At 46.1% G+C, this 16,575-nt stretch overlaps 2 protein-coding genes across 2 annotated transcripts; one reads left to right on the forward strand and one right to left on the reverse strand.

Annotated features, from left to right (window-relative positions):
• The first annotated feature begins 6,701 nt into the window (after positions 1-6,701).
• LOC120649437 lies at positions 6,702-10,435 on the forward strand. The gene is made up of 3 exons (XM_039926229.1): positions 6,702-8,054; positions 8,131-8,228; positions 10,109-10,435. The coding sequence occupies exons 1-2, from the start codon at positions 6,833-6,835 to the stop codon at positions 8,217-8,219; spliced, it is 1,311 nt and encodes a 436-aa protein (XP_039782163.1). The 5' UTR covers positions 6,702-6,832; the 3' UTR covers positions 8,220-8,228; positions 10,109-10,435.
• Positions 10,436-10,966: 531 nt separating this feature from the next.
• Positions 10,967-15,699, reverse strand: LOC120648965 (F-box/FBD/LRR-repeat protein At1g16930-like). Its single transcript, XM_039925584.1, has 5 exons — positions 15,362-15,699; positions 13,154-13,163; positions 11,865-12,559; positions 11,657-11,788; positions 10,967-11,533 (listed from the first exon to the last, which is right to left on the reverse strand). Exons 1-5 carry the CDS (start codon positions 15,641-15,643, stop codon positions 11,135-11,137), a joined length of 1,518 nt encoding a protein of 505 aa, XP_039781518.1. The 5' UTR covers positions 15,644-15,699; the 3' UTR covers positions 10,967-11,134.
• Between the last annotated feature and the right edge of the window lie 876 nt (positions 15,700-16,575).

Genomic DNA, 16,575 nt, shown 5'->3' on the forward strand with positions numbered 1-16,575 from the left:
CCTTGACCACCTAGATTAATGTCTGATTTTATTTGGACGTTAATCGCTACTAGAACGCTTAGGATCTTATACACAATACAACTTGTTTTATAAAGAAAATGTGTGAGTGTATGGGAAGGCATAAAAGTGGATTTTCGAAAGATGAGTCTAGACGGGATGGATGGCATTTCGGTATGATTTGCCATTTGGTGTGCTCGTGCCGGTGTGGCAGGGCAAGGAAAGGAGATATCCATCTTGTCACAACTAAGGACCGAGTTGGTGTGTCATCTCACCTAACTCCACTATCGTGCAAACCACTCGACCGTTGTATGGGCAACGGCTTAGCATAAACCCCACTAGTTAGTCTGATAGCCATCAGGAGAGCTGAGAGCAACGGGTGATCAAGGAGAAGGGATAAGCCCCGTGTGACTTATGCCCCGGTTAATACCTCTGTGATAGGTCAATGACCCCTTGGTGCATCCCGTGATGGCTAGTTAGGTCTAGCTAAGGTGGGTAATGGCTTTGTTGGGATCTGCACCGACACTAGGGTGATCGAGTTGCGGTACCCCGCTTGTGGGTAAAGTTGCACACCTCTGCAGAGTTAAGAATCTATTCGAATAGCCGTGCCCACGTGTGACACCCCGGCCCAGGGCTTAATAGGATTAATAGGATACTCATACCAACAAGTTGCAACTTCTTTTCCGGAAGCCGGTCTCCAAAGAACTCCGAGGTTAAGCGTGATTGGCCCGGAGAAATTTGGGGATGGGTGACCGACCGGGAAGTTCTTCCCGGGTGCGCACGAGTGAGGACAAAGTGTGCAGAAAAGACTGGTGTTGGTCTGTGAGGACAGTCTGTGTCCTAGAAAGCAGCCAGATGTAAGCGGGCCCAGCCTCGGGGAGGCGGGACGTTACACCACGGTACTGGGCGGGTTACGGTGTGGTCACATAACTAGTGTTTACTTTGGGATGGGTTGGCGTGAGTTGTTTCGGAAATGTGTCCGGCAGTTGTGCCGTGTGCTACGGCGAATGAGGAGTCCGGTAGCAGCTTAAAACCTGGATCCAGTGTGGATCAACCCTTTGTGTTACTCGGTATAAGAAAACTGGTTTTGAAAATCCTTTCTTTCAAATGAACCCTTGCATGAAATGTTGCTTTGCGCAAAAGTAAACCTAACCTTATTCTTGAATTACCCTGTGCATGATACTCTGTTTATTCCCCCTCCGTGGGTGTGGTTGGACTTGCTGAGTACGTTTGTACTCACCCCATTTTTAATTTTTACAGAAGAAGACCCAGACTTCGTTCCGGACGACGTCGAGTAGGGTACCGTCCTGCACCCAGCCTTGCCTGTGGATTAGGCTCACCCGCAGGAGATACCACATGGTGCAATACTCTGATGACCCCCTTTTTATATTTAATATCATTGCGTGTGTGTGGATTGTAATCCTCGCGATAGTGGCACTTCTCTGCTCACTATCGCGTAGAGTTGTACGGTAATGAACCATCTGATGTAATAAATGTGTCATCAGCCTCCTGGGACTGATGTTTGTAACACATTTAAGTCTTCTCTTATGAGGGGACGCTTCAGGCCCCCCGCCATCGTCCATTGCCAACTGATGGGACGCGACTTTGAGGTTCGTCCCCCAAGCCGACTTCCCTGCTGTCTGCTAACACGGCTCCTCCGTAATTATGATATTTTTATGAGGAAGCCGCGCTCTTCTCGGGCCCCACACCTGGGCGGCATGCAGTGCGACGTCATGAGCCCCTTGGGTTTCCTTCCAGGAGAAGGAAAGCCCCTCTCCTGAGTCCTTGCGGACGCTGCTATGTGGACCCCACCATGGCCGAAGGTCCACCAGGAACAGACGATCCGCCTTGATTTGGAGTCCGCGAATCAGAATCACGTTTTTGTCTAGGGTTATTTGTACCCCATTCCCATTACGCTGACAGGTTGGCAACGGCCGTTACGGTGGGCCAGGAGAGAGAAAGGAAGGAGGGATATGGATAGAGGATAAATTTGTAACAAGTAGGGTCTGACACGTGGGTTCTATTGCCACATTAGCAAAACCGCCGGCAAAACAGCCTTAACCTGTTCAAGGAGGTAGTTTGTTCAGTTTTGACAGTTATGGTACGCAAGATATCTGGTTTTTAAGGTTGGGGTTGACAAGTTCAAGGTAAAACAGACTTTTCTCTTAATATTAATCCGGAGGCTATATGTTTTTTTTAGGGGATCTCGGGGCTATATGTTGTTCGGTACCGCAGGACCTTTTGTGTTCGGCCCACACCGAGTGCGGACCACGAGAGAGATCGGGCTCGCGTTTGGTGAGAAGAGTCCCAGCATTTTTTTATATTTTTATATTTTTGGAAAACATTTTTTACAGAAATATATTTTCAATATCATAATTTACAGTTTTGTACCCCTATCGCCCGGCAGGGGGGCGGCAGGGGTCCTGCCGCCCGTCAGGGGGGCCGCAGGGACTTATATGTAAATTAAAAAAAATTTATTTGCGCGGAAGCCGTTGGCGGGAGCCTGCCTCCCCCCTGCCGGGCGGCAGGCCCCCTGCCGCCACTCCACTGGGCGGCAGGGGGCCTGCCGCCCGGCAGGGGGGCGGCAGGCTCTCCCATACTGTATAAAAGGTTTCTCTCCCCCCTCCCTCCTCATTTTCTTCCCTCGACATCCAGAGAGCGGGAGGGAGAGAGGAGGGGTGAGGGAGGGAGTTTTAACGGCGAAGCCCTGCCGGATTTTGGATCCTAACCGCAGGTAATAAATATTTCTCAACTTTCTCGATCTAAATTTTTTGTATGTTTAATTCTATAATTAGTGTATGCAGCAGTAATGATATTTTAGCGATTTAGGTAATATTTTTAATATAATTTAGGTAGAATTAAGATTAGTTTTTAGAAAAACCAATTAGGTTTACCAACAAATTTTGTGGTATTGATTAGTTGTTTAATACTAGAAAAAAATTCGAGAAATAGTCAGAAATTGTAGAAAATGTTAGAAAAGTATATGAAACATTCGGATAAATTGTAGAAAATGCAGAAAAATTTAGAAAATGTTAGAAAAATATATTTATAAAAATATATTGTAAAAAATTGTAGGAAATGCACGAAAATGTTAGAAAAGTTTATGAAAATTTAAGATAAATTGTAGAAAATGCAGAAAAATTTAGAAAATGTTAGAAATATATATTTATAAAAATATATTGTACAAAAATTGTAGGAAATGCACGAAAATGTTAGAAAAGTTTATGAAAATTTAAGAAAAATTGTAGAAAAATTGTAGAAAATGTAGAAAACTTATATTTTTTGTGTTAGGTATGGCCGAAGATACGCCAGCTCTACTTGACGGAGTCATAGACTCGTCGCACCGGTCCTTCCTTGTAGTGGTTCAGCGCGTGAAACTTAACGTGCTGCGTCCACGTCCACCAGCGGAGTTTATTCCTGTTGACCCACGATGGGTGCCCAGGTGATATGTTTTTAAGATTACGTTTGTTTCGTATACGTTTCGTACATAATGTACTTACCTTTGATCGTTCTATTTTTCAGGTTGAGTGGGGCTGGTCTTCTTACTATAGGTCGTCTTGCTGAGAGTGGTTCAGTACAGCTGGACAGGTCCCTACTGACGGCTCTGGTTGATAGATGGAGGCCTGAGACAAACACCTTCCACCTCCCTTGTGGGGAGATGACACCGACCCTACAGGATGTTGCGATGCTGCTGGGTCTTCCTATCAGTGGGGATGTCGTAGGGCCTCGTGTCGTCCTGCCTACGTGGTTGGACGATCTAGAAGAGCGTTTTGCAAATATTGACATCGCGATTGATGTAGAAGAGCACCAAAAAGCAACAGGCCCTGCCAATGCATGGATCCTCCAGTTCCAGGTACATACCTTGTTTTGTTACGATTAATGTTAGAGTTATGCTTTTGACAAGTGCAGTTATGGTTTTATTTTATAATTGATCTCGTACTCATAAATGTTCATCTTTTCTATGCAGCCCGACAATTTGGCACATGATGCTGATGATGATAGCGTCACTCGATCCCTTGAGGCATACCTGTTGTGGTTGTTTGGATACATAATGTTCAACAACTCACACGGGGCCTATGTGGATAGGGTGCTTGTGCCTTACGCACTGGAGATCGCAGAGACAGCTGTGGAGGAAATGCCTCAATACAGTTGGGGTGCAGCGGTACTTGCAGCCACGTACCGTGGCCTCTGCAAGGCATCGGTGCAAAATAAGCACAATGCAATTCTTACAGGATGTCCAATTCTGCTACAGCTTTGGTCGTACGAGAGGATAGCAATTGGTCGCCCGCTTGTCGACCACTCATCGTATGAGCTGGATATGTACGGTGACACCGAGGACGATAGGCCTACCATGGGGACTCTCTGGTACGCTCGTCAGGTACGGAAATGACTGCTACTCGTACTATTCTGTTGGCAATTCTGTTGCTTTGTTTTACCCTCTTTGTATTTCTTATTTGTACATATTATTATTAAATTTGTGCAGAAGAGGTGGGCCCACGTACAGTCTCGTCGGGCCTATCCTGAATTTGTGGCTGAGTTTGATCGGTTGACACCTGAAGACGTCGTGTGGGAGCCCTACTCCGAGTTGGCTATAAACACTCGTGCACCGATCGGGATATCTTCGGTTTGCTTTCAAGACCAGGCCTTTTGGATGACAACTACAGCGTTGGTGTACGACGTTTACATTGAGGCTCACTGCCCGGACAGAGTCAGGAGACAGTTCGGTCAAAGGCAGTTGTATCCTGTGCCGTCAGCATTGGATCGGGTCGAACGCCATGACCACAGGTAACAATTCATATACTATTTCAGTGACTATGCATTGTATAGTTAACTAATCATATTTGACTAAATTGTTTTCAATATTTAGTTTATCGAGGACTGGGCAACCCTTCTCCAACATATGGGTGACAAGGGTGCAGCCTTGGGTCGATGGTTGGGACCAGGCAGAGGAGAACATGGCGCTTGCGACCCCTGCACACACGGAGGCTTCGTACAGGGCGTACCTGAGCTGGTACCAGCCTCAGACTCGTTGCCGCTTGATATATGCTGACATGCAACCACAGCCGCATGTTGCGACAGCACAGGATGGGTACGCACGACATAGGGATGAGGCATTAGCTGGGGCGGTGAGTCAAAGTTATCATCGCTTTTCAAATACTTTAGATTAGAGTGTTAATGCCTTTCTTTTTCTTGCTTGCAGTTTGAAATGTGCAGGTTGATGGACTTAGATGCCAGGGCGAATTTGATGAGGATTCGAGGGGGATCTATGATGGATAGGAATGAGCAAGAGTCGGCCTGGACCCGAGTTTCACAAAGAGCCCATTCCATGCTTGAAGCCTTTGGTAGCCGGACATCGTACGATGACTCGTACGGTTCGTCTCAAGCCTCGACCTCGTTTCCTTGTGGTCCCACACATCAGCAGTCTTCCCAAGCACTTTATTGGTCTCAGCAGCATTATCCAGGTACGTGAGGATACTTACTAACTTTCTACTTTGAAGCCAATAATTAATTCTCAGTCCATACAGGTGATGCACACCCACCTTACCAACCTCACGGAGGGACTCAGTTTAGTACCATGGCACCAGCTGCAGGGATCTCATTTCAACCAACACAGGCACCACCACGACCTTTCGGTAGACATATAGTCAATATCTTAATTTCAATTAATTGTGGTATGAAGTCTAATTCCTTTTGTATTTACATATAGGATCACAACAGTTATATGATGCTGGACCTTCTTCGTATTACCCTACGGCGACAGCAGAAGGAACGCATGGTAAATACCTAATCTGTAGCCCGAATTTATCATGTGCTTCTTATTTTTATGAATATTTTAAATAATTTGAACGGTTTACAGGATCGCACCACCAGCTTCCTGATATGGGTCATTCCTCGTATCCACCACCACCAGGTACGTATGATGAATATATACCAAAATATATGACTTATAAGACGATGATTAAGATATCTTAATTGCTACTGTATAAGGCCCACATAGGATACCTTTGAGGCGAACTTCGAATATTGGAGTCGGTTATTTTCTACACCTAACCAGCAAGCCGATCCTACCTTCCAGACACCTATGGCCACCGGACGTCCAGGTAGAGACGTAGGGCCTCTAGAGCGGCACACCTATTCTACAGCGTAAAAGATGTCGACATGGCCGGGGTGGCCGGGGTGGTTAGGAGGTGGTTCTAGCTGTTTCCGTATTTTTGTTATGGACATGTCGTCATGTTATACTTATTTCGTTCTCAGGCATCACCTATTTCGTTCTCATTTGCGTATGTGTATGAATTGCTAACTTATACATTTTCATATTCATATACTTTACTAATGCTTTTTATTTCTATCCAAAATATCTAAAACCACATCTAATGGGAGCCTGCCGCCCCCCAACCGGGCGGTAGGCCTCCTGCCGCCCAGTGGAGTGGCGGCAGGGGGGCGGCAGGCTCCCGCCGAGGGCTTCCGCGCAAATATTTTTTTTTAATTTACATATAAGTCTCTGCCGCCCCCCTGACGGGCGGCTGGACCCCTGCCGCCCCCCTGCCGGGCGGTAGGGGTACAAAACTGTAAATTGTGATATTTAAAATATATTTCTGTAAAAAATATTTTCCAAAAATATAAAAATAAAAAGGACGCAGAGTCCCAGGCCCAAGTCACCTGCGCAGGCCCACACGGGTCAAGACGGCCTCACTCGCGTCGGCTTTCCTCACCGACCTTTTCCCATCGCGATCGAACATTCGAATCGAGATCGAGGTCGAGATCGAAATCGAATCTCCTTTCGCCAGGTCGAAACCCTACCCACCGAGATCACCGGCGAGCAACCTGAGCGGAAATGGCGACCGCCATGGCCGCCTCCGCCTCCGCCTCCTCCTCCTCCTACTCCTTCCGCTGCCATCACCATCCTTTGTCAGACCCACGGTTCCCCCCGCCGAGCCGTTCGCCGGCTTCCCTACTCGCTAGGGCCCGATGGGTCCTCATGGACCGCAGGGCAATCGCGTGCCATCGTTCAGATCTCAACCTGCTTCCGTTATCTTCTACGGCGGACACGTTCGAGGGTGACCTCAACGTATCGCTAATACTCCGGGATCCTCCTGTCCTGTCCATGGCACTTGTTGCCCACCCTGATGTGGACCAAGCGCATCGAGCGGAGGACCCAGTGATCCGGATGCGCGGGGAACACCCAACCCGATGGCCGACGGTGGTCGCAGCAGACGGGGACAGAATACTGGTGCAGATCCCTGGCGGAGGCAATGCCCGTCTTCTTGTGTTGACAGCTTATGCGGGGTATGCCTCGCTATACTCCCTGCCACCCTGTGATCCATCCCGTCCCGTGGCTGGACCGGAGACTGGCTTGATCTCCCGTGGCGACGAGTACGCTGTGGCTTACATGGAACCGCCACATAAGAGCCACCCCAGCATCGGCTTCGAGGACCTGGTGGTGGTCAGAGTTTTCCATTCGACAGCTGGGGAATGGGAGCCGAAGACCCTGCCATGGCCCTCCCGTGGCGAGCTGGACGATGCTTTCGCATGGCTATTCGATTCTTGTCTGGCTATGCAGGATGGCCTTCTCTGGGTTGATTACAGACATGGCTGCCTCTTGCAGTACGATGTGTTCAGTGACGACGCTACAATGCACAGGATAGAGCTTCCTCCCATGGCACCTGGTACAGATTTAGATGCTTGGAAGATGAGAAGCATGACTGTCACTGCAGGAGACAGGGTCAAGCTTGTCCACGTCCAGAGGATGACTGATATGACCTGTGAGATCTCAGTATGGCTGCTTGACAACTACGGGTACACGTGGTCAAGGGAGAAATTATTGAGTATGAACTTTGGGCCGGAAGTTCCATGTTTTCCGATTCTTGGAGGGGGGGATGCTCAAATGCTCTGTTTGGCAGTCCCGCATGGACAAGGTGTCACCCATATTTATGCAGTTAAACTGGATGACGCAACACTTCTTGGGCGACATAAATATGATGGGATTGTATGGAATCTTGGCTGGAATACTCCCTACCTCAGCAGTGAGATTGCTGGGCATATTGCCGACACACCAGGTATTGCAGTTGCATATGCTCCATTGCATTGTGCTGTATAATAAATCTTGCTACCAACGCTTCCTCTTGTTTGCAGTTCCACATCCTGTTCATCATGGACCTGATGCATACCAGTTTGTGAGGTTGGACCCTGGGGCCTCGCGAACAAAGGCCAAGATTGACTAAGCCACCAAGGTATCATTTTCGTTTGTAGCAAGATCTGTGATTGCCTTAAGATGCACTTTTGGACGACTGCCATTTTATTCAACATCTTGCTTGCGCAATACCTTTTGTTTATGTTTTATTTGCTTGCTCTATGGATGGATGCTTACTTTTAAAAATAGGCTGGCTGAGATTATTTGGCTGTTTGTGCAGACAGGCTCATTTGAGTTGCTTGCTTATTTGGTAATTATTTAGGCAAGTTAATGGATTTAAAAAATATGAACTTACTGCTTGTTCACAACTCAGATGTTTCATGTTGCTTAAATTTTTGGTTGTCCAATGTCAACAGTATGCCGAATTGCCAATGATAGTTTAGGCAAGTTACTCCCTCCGTTCCAAATTATTAGTCGTTTTGGCTTTTCTAGATACATCAATTTTGCTATGCATCTAGATGCATAGCAAAAATTATGCGCCTAGAAAATCCAAAACGACTAATAGTTTGGGATGGAGGGAGTATTTGGTAATTATTTAGGCAACTTCTTGTCTCATGATCCACTTGTCATTTGTGTGGAGGATAGTTTACATTCTTTAGGAACCTAGTTTTCTCATATGGATAAATTTGTTTAATCACTGTTTGCAGCATCTCGCTGTTCCTTTTTTACAATCAAGTTTTTCGGTGCTAGATGCTCGTTTTGCTTCTTTCTTTGTCGATGTATGATGAAAATAGCAATCTTCGTCAAAGCATTGATATGCTGAAGCTCAGTTTATCTGCCATTTTCATTGAATTTATCTTAATTACAGTAGTTGGTATTTCCCCGAATGGTCCTCCTGAAAATTCCAACTAGGCTACACTTTGGGGTAAAAGTAGCTTCTAGCCTTTTGGCAAGTTCTTCCTCTGAGTTTTCATGATATGATCCAAATAGGTGACTTTCTGAAAAAGTTGCTTCTAGCCTTTTGCCGGACCTGCCTAGTTTCTACACATTGGCAATTCATGCCAATTAAGGCTCAACTGTCAATACTGTTCTGTTCATAAATCTCAATAGAGATTTAAACCTGGCTGCTCCTATTAAAGAGCATGAGTAACTGTTCCAAGTGTAGTGAGGCGGGGTTGGATAATCTTATGCGCTCAGGTTTACTATTTCTTTTTTCTTTGAGTATCACGGTGACATTCTTGGCATTGGATCATTGAGATAAGCTTTTTGGATTTAAGGCTACAAAGCTGACATGGCTACACCATTGGGGACTCGGGTAAAACGAACATTAGGAACAACTGCAGCCATGCATTCCTGGTTTGATATTCTGATAAGCTTTAGGTCTCAGAATTAGTATTTTATATTGATCACTGTGGCAGGATGCTAATAGTCATAAGTCAATCAGGGAAAAAAAAGTTGCCATGCATCATTTCTGGTTTGGCATTTTATAGATCCGACAAAGGGTGCATAAATAGATTTGATATTTGATCTGGTCAAGTGCCCAAGACGTTTTCCTACATTTTTTATCACTGCAAAGTTATCATAGTAAAAACATGTAATGCACTGTTTATGAGGTCAATTTGTAAAGATGCTGCAACAAGATAATGCTGAAATGTCGTATTGTCTCCTTTTAAGCATAGTTGTCCATTGAGGAATTCAGTAGCATGTTATTTCAGTCATTATGTAACCCACCCCCACCCCCCTAATGATGTCAGTTGTTTAGTGGATTGATCTGGAACAATTTTCTAGAAGTTGAGCTTCTAATAAGTGTACAACATTTTGCTTTCTCTCCTGTGGTTCTATTTGTTGGAACAAACATTTCTGTCAATGTTTGACCTATTCATATTCTAATTGATTTGGATCTTCTGTTCAAATGTTGAAACCTAACCACTGATGTAATTGCAAATGCTGAAGGTTTTTTTTTTCTTTTTTGATGTGCAGGTGTTGAAGATGAAGGCACTACAACTGCTGCAGCCTGCTACTGAATTGGCCAGCCCAAGACTATTGCTTTTTTGCCACTAGCAAATTGCACCATGATGTAATGATGATCAACTGCATGCTCTGCCATTGGCGTGTTGCCGGCAGCAGTGAAACTTTCAACCCACCCATATACACTTGTTGCCAGCGAGGTGGTTTCAAATGGTGGTAACCCCAAGATGTGGTGGTTAATGTGTTTCCTTAGGAATTAGCAATACAAAGATTTGACTTGTTCTGTGGTTTGCAACCTCACTCTTGAAAAGTTGCAAAGAATTTGCTCTTCTGATGTCAGATCTGGGATCTTCTAGTATGCATCATGGAAACTGGTAGGCTTTTTAGTTCTCACAATCCCACAAATGGAAATGGCAACCTGGCATTTAAAACGTACATTCAGGTCCTCTGTGTATACGGATATCAAAATAAGTGAGGCTCACGAATTTAATGTCATGTCAAATATCAAAATTTCTCTTTTTTTTTGTTCTCCATTGCGGGATATGCATGCACGTTGTCTATATATGCTGATCGTTCCATTGCATGTGCGACATCATTCTGCGTCTGTGAGAATCATCTATACTTTGGGCATCTGTACTAGCAGGTTGCACCAGTGCATCCAGTCGATCTTCTACATGGATAGTTATGATGGTCATCCACAATGTGATGGCTACTCTAGGTCTCTCATTAACGTGTGATCAACGTACAAAGATTTAAACATCGCAGCTCACAGAGCTGATTTACCATAAAACTCATTACTGCAAGCAAAAATTGATTGTCATGAAAACAAAACAGACTTCTGGACTGCCAGTGACATTCTACATCTGATAATAAGAACAACGATGTGCCACGCAAACAGCGCCCAGGCACAAGAAATGTAATCAGCATAAACTCACCAAATGTTATTTGTATTTAGCAAAACCCTAAGCACCACAAGGCCCATACAGACAGTTTGTGACATCAAAAGGATCCCGGTTCGAAAGTGCAACCGCTAATACCCTAAGTACCGCAAGGCCCAGACAGACAGTATGTGACATCAAAAGGATTCCTGATAGAAAGTGCAAACCCTCTCTTGTAGCACCATGGAGTACCCTCCTCAAACTGAGCAACCAGTAACACCCCACTACAAGAGTCACTAGCGAAAGGAATACTCTCGAGTTGTTTGATCATGGCAGGTTTGAAAGGGTGGCTCGTGAAAACCACAATCGAATTCAGAACATTTCCATGACGGGCGATGAACTTGAGAAACTCCATCTCCATGACCGTCCCTTGGAAGCCGTGCAGCACCAGTTCCTTCAGACTCACCTTCACGCATTTCATTGCATTTGTTGTTCTCCAGAACTGCTGATGAAGCTTTGGAGAAGCTCCCCTGAAATGATCTTTTACATTCTTCTCACACTGCATATTGAATTAATCATGTCAACATACTTTCAAGAAGCAGACACACAAATCGTGTATAATAATAATCAACAAAACTTTGATAAGCAGTCACATGGGTTGTAGAATTCAGGTCAACCTTACCTGGACAATCAATGTATCGATATTAGGAAAACATCGCAACAGCACGGGCAGCTTCTTAGCTTCGCGGCTTGCTCCAAGTCGCACCTGAACAGCGAGAATCTGCAGGCTCGGGACAGTTGCCTCACCACCAACCTGTAGGCACATTCCATTAAACAATCAAGCAAAGTACTTGAGGCAGAAAAACACAGAACAAAACAACTTTTACCACCTCGATTAAGGTGTCACCAATCTGTAATTCGTGCATCCCTGGCACCAAGAACCCCAGAGACTGGAGGTTAGGAGAATGACCAATCTTTATCCTGCAGCGCATGTTGGCGAGACAACCAGGCCCCCAAGCTTCCCAAAGCAAGAGCCTCTTCAGGCTCACGGCATCTGAGATGACGATCTCAGGCACGACGGCCGAACAGACTTGAACACAGATAAGGCTGCGACTCTCGATGCGGAGGTACACAGGATGTCTGCTTCCAACGATCACAAGCTTCTCGAGAACGGGGCACTTCTCAATGAGGAAAGCGATGTCCCGTTGCTCCATGAGGAGAGCACACAGGCCCAGCTCCAGGAGGTAGGGGAAGCAAGCAGTGTGGGTGTCGGGAAGGGCTGCGGTGTCCGGGAACCTCCAGAAGCCTAGGTAGAGACGGGTGAGAGAGCTGCAGTTGAAGAGGGTGTCGGGGAGCGGCGGATTGGCCGCCATCGTCTGGGCGCGGTTGAAGAGAGTGAGTTCTTCGACGCCCTTGGCGGCGAAGAGGCGGAGCCACCGCGACACCTCGGCCCGGTGTGCGTCCAAGGGAGTACCCGTGAGGTAGATGCCGCGGAAGGGACCTGGATGCGCGGCGAGGGCGCGGGACACCGGGACGGTGAGGTCGCCGCAGGGAAGGAGGTGAGCGTCGACGAGGACGAGCGGCACTGTATTTGCCCCGTCGGATTATACATGCCAACCATTTCCCTCCCCGCCTCGAACTACAGGAACCAGTCCAACGACATATGGTCAGCCGAGCTCAACGTGAGACCACAAAAAATAAACATATGCATCTCATTTCTCTGCGACTACTCGACTCGCCCCAGGAGTTGGGTGCGAGTTCCTGTACTTTCGAAGCAAAGCAGCACTCGGCTTACCGGTTTCGACTACCTCCTACTCCCGGCATGCGGTTAGTACAATTCAAACTCGATCACAGGGCCAGGCAACGAACGGTCCTTAACCGACACAGGCAGGGTTAGTCATTCCCCGCCCGGTCTCCAAATTCTTTTTCTTTCTCGCATAATTCAATATTCCATATATTCCAAAATAACTAAATACCCTATATCTCGCGAGTGACCCGAAATCACTCGACTTCTACCGAGATCTTATTAAGCATAGCATTTCTATCGTCCCATACATACTAGTATAACTACAGGGAACCTAGGGATCATACAACTAGAGTTCCAAATAATTCCTAAACCTAATGCACAAATAATAGAAACATATATAGATGTCATAAATTGAAGTCATAGGATGTGCACCGGGGCTTGCCTGGGGTTAACACTGAGTCACTGTTAGTTAGATGATACTCGCTTGGCAAGTACCTTCCTTGGGATCATGCACATCGGGATCCATCCATCCATCCATCTTCTAGACGTGTCCACCATTCACTGTCTTCTGTCTCGGCTTCAATGTCACATCCCTCACGTAGTTCATCTATCGTACCTAAATGAAATGCAGCAATGCATATGTATGAATGCACAGTTCTGAGTTGCTCAACAATATAGATGCTATTATTTTTCCTTCACGATAAAGTTGTAGTCTAACAAGTAGCAAACAATCATATCACATGGGCAATCGTTTATAGAGTAGTTAACTACATTTATAACTACCCAGGGCATCATGATCAACGGCACAAAAGAAGTTCACTAACTGCACAAACAAGCGGTAGTTGATTCCTATAATATGCAGGTCATGGCTTGCTAATAATTAAATAACTCAGTACATAAACAAAAAAAATTTCAGCAAAAATTATTCTAAATAGAAGGTACAGAGAGCAATCTACTCTGTAAAAATCATATCTTTTCATGCATCCATTTAATCCGAACAATTCATTCATTCAGACAACTCTTGAAACAAGATTGAATTATATAGGTCAAAACAGAGCAAAACAGAAGTTGAAAATTTAACAGAAGGTCGAAACAGGGATGAATTAGCTACTGTGAATTTTTCATGATTTTATCTACACAGAATTAATTCTGAGAAAATAAACAAAACAAACATCAATCTAACAAGATTCATTTTTAACTTCTGTTCTAGTCATGAACTGGTGCTCAAACTTCATGGCCAAGCTAATATATTCAAAAAGAACACTCAGAAATATTTTCATGATTTAAAAACAACATAAATTATTTCTCATAATTAAAGTCTACTAAACAAGGATTAAATAAAATAAATATCTACACAAATCTATAATTAACTAAATTTGTACAGTGGTGTTCATTTAGTATTGTAAATACACAGAAAAAGTTTCATACATATATCTAAATCATAACATCCAGAAATAAAAGAATATATTATTCTACTATATCTAGCCAAGACTAGGGTTTCATCTAGTTAAAAGTATTAACTGGTACTCAAATTTTTACACAAAGCTAAGCATGGTATGAAGTATCTACCCACCAAAAATAACCCATAGTTAGTGAGTAGAACTCCTAGAATAATTATAACCTATGTAATCTAATCTTTTTCCTAGATTAAAATACAGACAGAAAATAAATATGTGCATGTAATGAAAGTTGTAGATCTTGTTACAAGTAATCCAAAACATTTGGATTTGAATTTTTCTTATTTTTGTACGAATTTCTAGGTATTTTCAAAGTTTGCTGTTTTTTAAAACAAAAGAAAAAGGAAAGGAAATCTTGCATCTAGACCCCTGGACTTCTATTTCCTTCTCACCATGGGTCCCTGGCCGGGTTGGGAAACAGAGGAGGGGCGGGTGGCCGGAATCCGGTGTGGGGAGGCACCGGAGGTGGGGGCTAGGTTGGGGAAAATGGAGAGGAGTTCGAGCCGCACCTGTGGGTGGTGGTTTGGGGGCTCGGGGTGGTCTGTAGTGGTGGCGCCACGGCGAGCGGCGGACCGGCGGCGAACTGAGCCGCGGTGGCGGCGCTCCGGCGAGGTGTGGAGAGGGCGGCCGGGCCGGTGAGCTTCACTGAGTGGTCGGGATGCCGTTTCGGGGGTTGACTTGGGCGGAGGAGGGCTGGAGAAGGGAGCTCGGCGTGGAGGCCGGGCAGCGGCCATGGCGGTGTGGCCGTTTCGGCGGCGGTGGGGTCAAGCGGCGGCGGTGTGGCGCGGAGTGAGCGCCAGCGTGGCCGGGTGGTGCTGGCGCGCGCGAAGGCGCGGCCCGGTGCCGCGCGGGCACTGCCCGCGGCTTGCAGCGGCGGCTGGTGGCCATGGCGAGCAGCGCTCGCGCGAGAGGGAGAGGGAGAGGCGTGGGCGGCTCAGGCAGCATGGAGAGGCTTCGGGAGAGGAGCGTGCTGGCCTGCGAGCGAGACAAGGACGGCATGGGCGGGGACGCGCGTCATGAGCGCGCGCGAGCGGCGTTCGTGGCCAACTTGACCACGACGACGACGCACGGGAGAAAGAGCAGAGAGAGCTACATGTGTGCTTGACATTTTTGACTCAATTTGAATCTTCAAACTTCATTTAAGGCTCCTAATTGAGTGCTAATTGAGGGGTGTTACAGGTACCGAGCGCCAAGCGCGGCTCCAGACTCGGGAGAGCACGGTGGTGCGCGCGGCGTCCTTGACGGGGAGCCGGGAGACGATGTTGCGGAGGAGCGAGGCGGGGAGGGCGCTGATGCGGTCTACTCCGTTGGGGCTCAACTCCAAGCCGGCGTGGTAGAGGGGAGCAGCGGCGGCGACGGGCGGCTCGGGGAGGGCGGAGCAGACATGCTGCGTGACCATCTGCGGCGTGTCCTCCATTTTCTGGAACTCCTCGCCGCCGAGCAGCATCTGCATGAGATCCTCCATGCTGGTGCGGCCGCTGGCGGCGGGGGATGGGGGTGGGGAGTGGCGGCGGGGTAGTGGGGTGGGTAGCGGCTTGCTAGCTAGGGTTTGTTTTGGAAAAATAGGCGATTTGCCCCTTAAAACTTAATTCGAGAGTTAAGTTCAGCCCCCACATATCAATTTAGTTTCTCAATTTTCATTTAGTTTAAATTCATCTTTATACTAACTAGGTCGTTACTACGGGTTAACACTTAACATTATGACCAAACAAATAACACCTAATTAACATGTAAAAATAACAAATTGACCCTACCATTAAGTGAAATAATTAGCATATCTAGCCAAAGGCTGATTGCCCGTGCTTTTCATTCATCAATTCCAGAGTGCTATTCCTCCCTCTGCAATATCATAGTTTACTGAATACAGAAAGTACCAGCGAGTTTTCAAAGAATCTAATTTTTGGATGAGATTTATCAAAAAATCAGTTTGTATTAGACTGTTAGTCAGCAGGGAATCACTATTATTGCTAGTAAGTACAGCAACGAACTATGGCGGATCTATATAAAAGCAACTTAATGCAGTGTCATATATATGTACGCTAATACAGTGTCATATGTACGCCTCTTCCCTTTAGTCAGGGGCAAAGCTAGAGCTGAATCGAGAGGGGTGCACTGTCCATGGTTCTCCTGCTAACTCTCTTATTTACAAGGTGAAAATTTGATAATTAAAAGTGAGTTTTTATTTTACCGTGGGAGTGGGTGCACGGGCACCCATTGGAGACTACATAGCTCTGCCCCTGCCTTTAGTATTTGCCGAAGAATGGATTTACAACTAAATTTCCCAATATACACATATGGTGATAGGGGCATATATTTGTGACTAATTAAAAACCTTTCAAATAAACGACTGATAAACATCAGGTGAAAGCAGAATGACAGCTCAATTATGAACAATGG

Source organism: Panicum virgatum, chromosome 9K (assembly GCF_016808335.1).
Source record: "Panicum virgatum strain AP13 chromosome 9K, P.virgatum_v5, whole genome shotgun sequence".
Lineage (NCBI taxonomy): Eukaryota > Viridiplantae > Streptophyta > Magnoliopsida > Poales > Poaceae > Panicum > Panicum virgatum.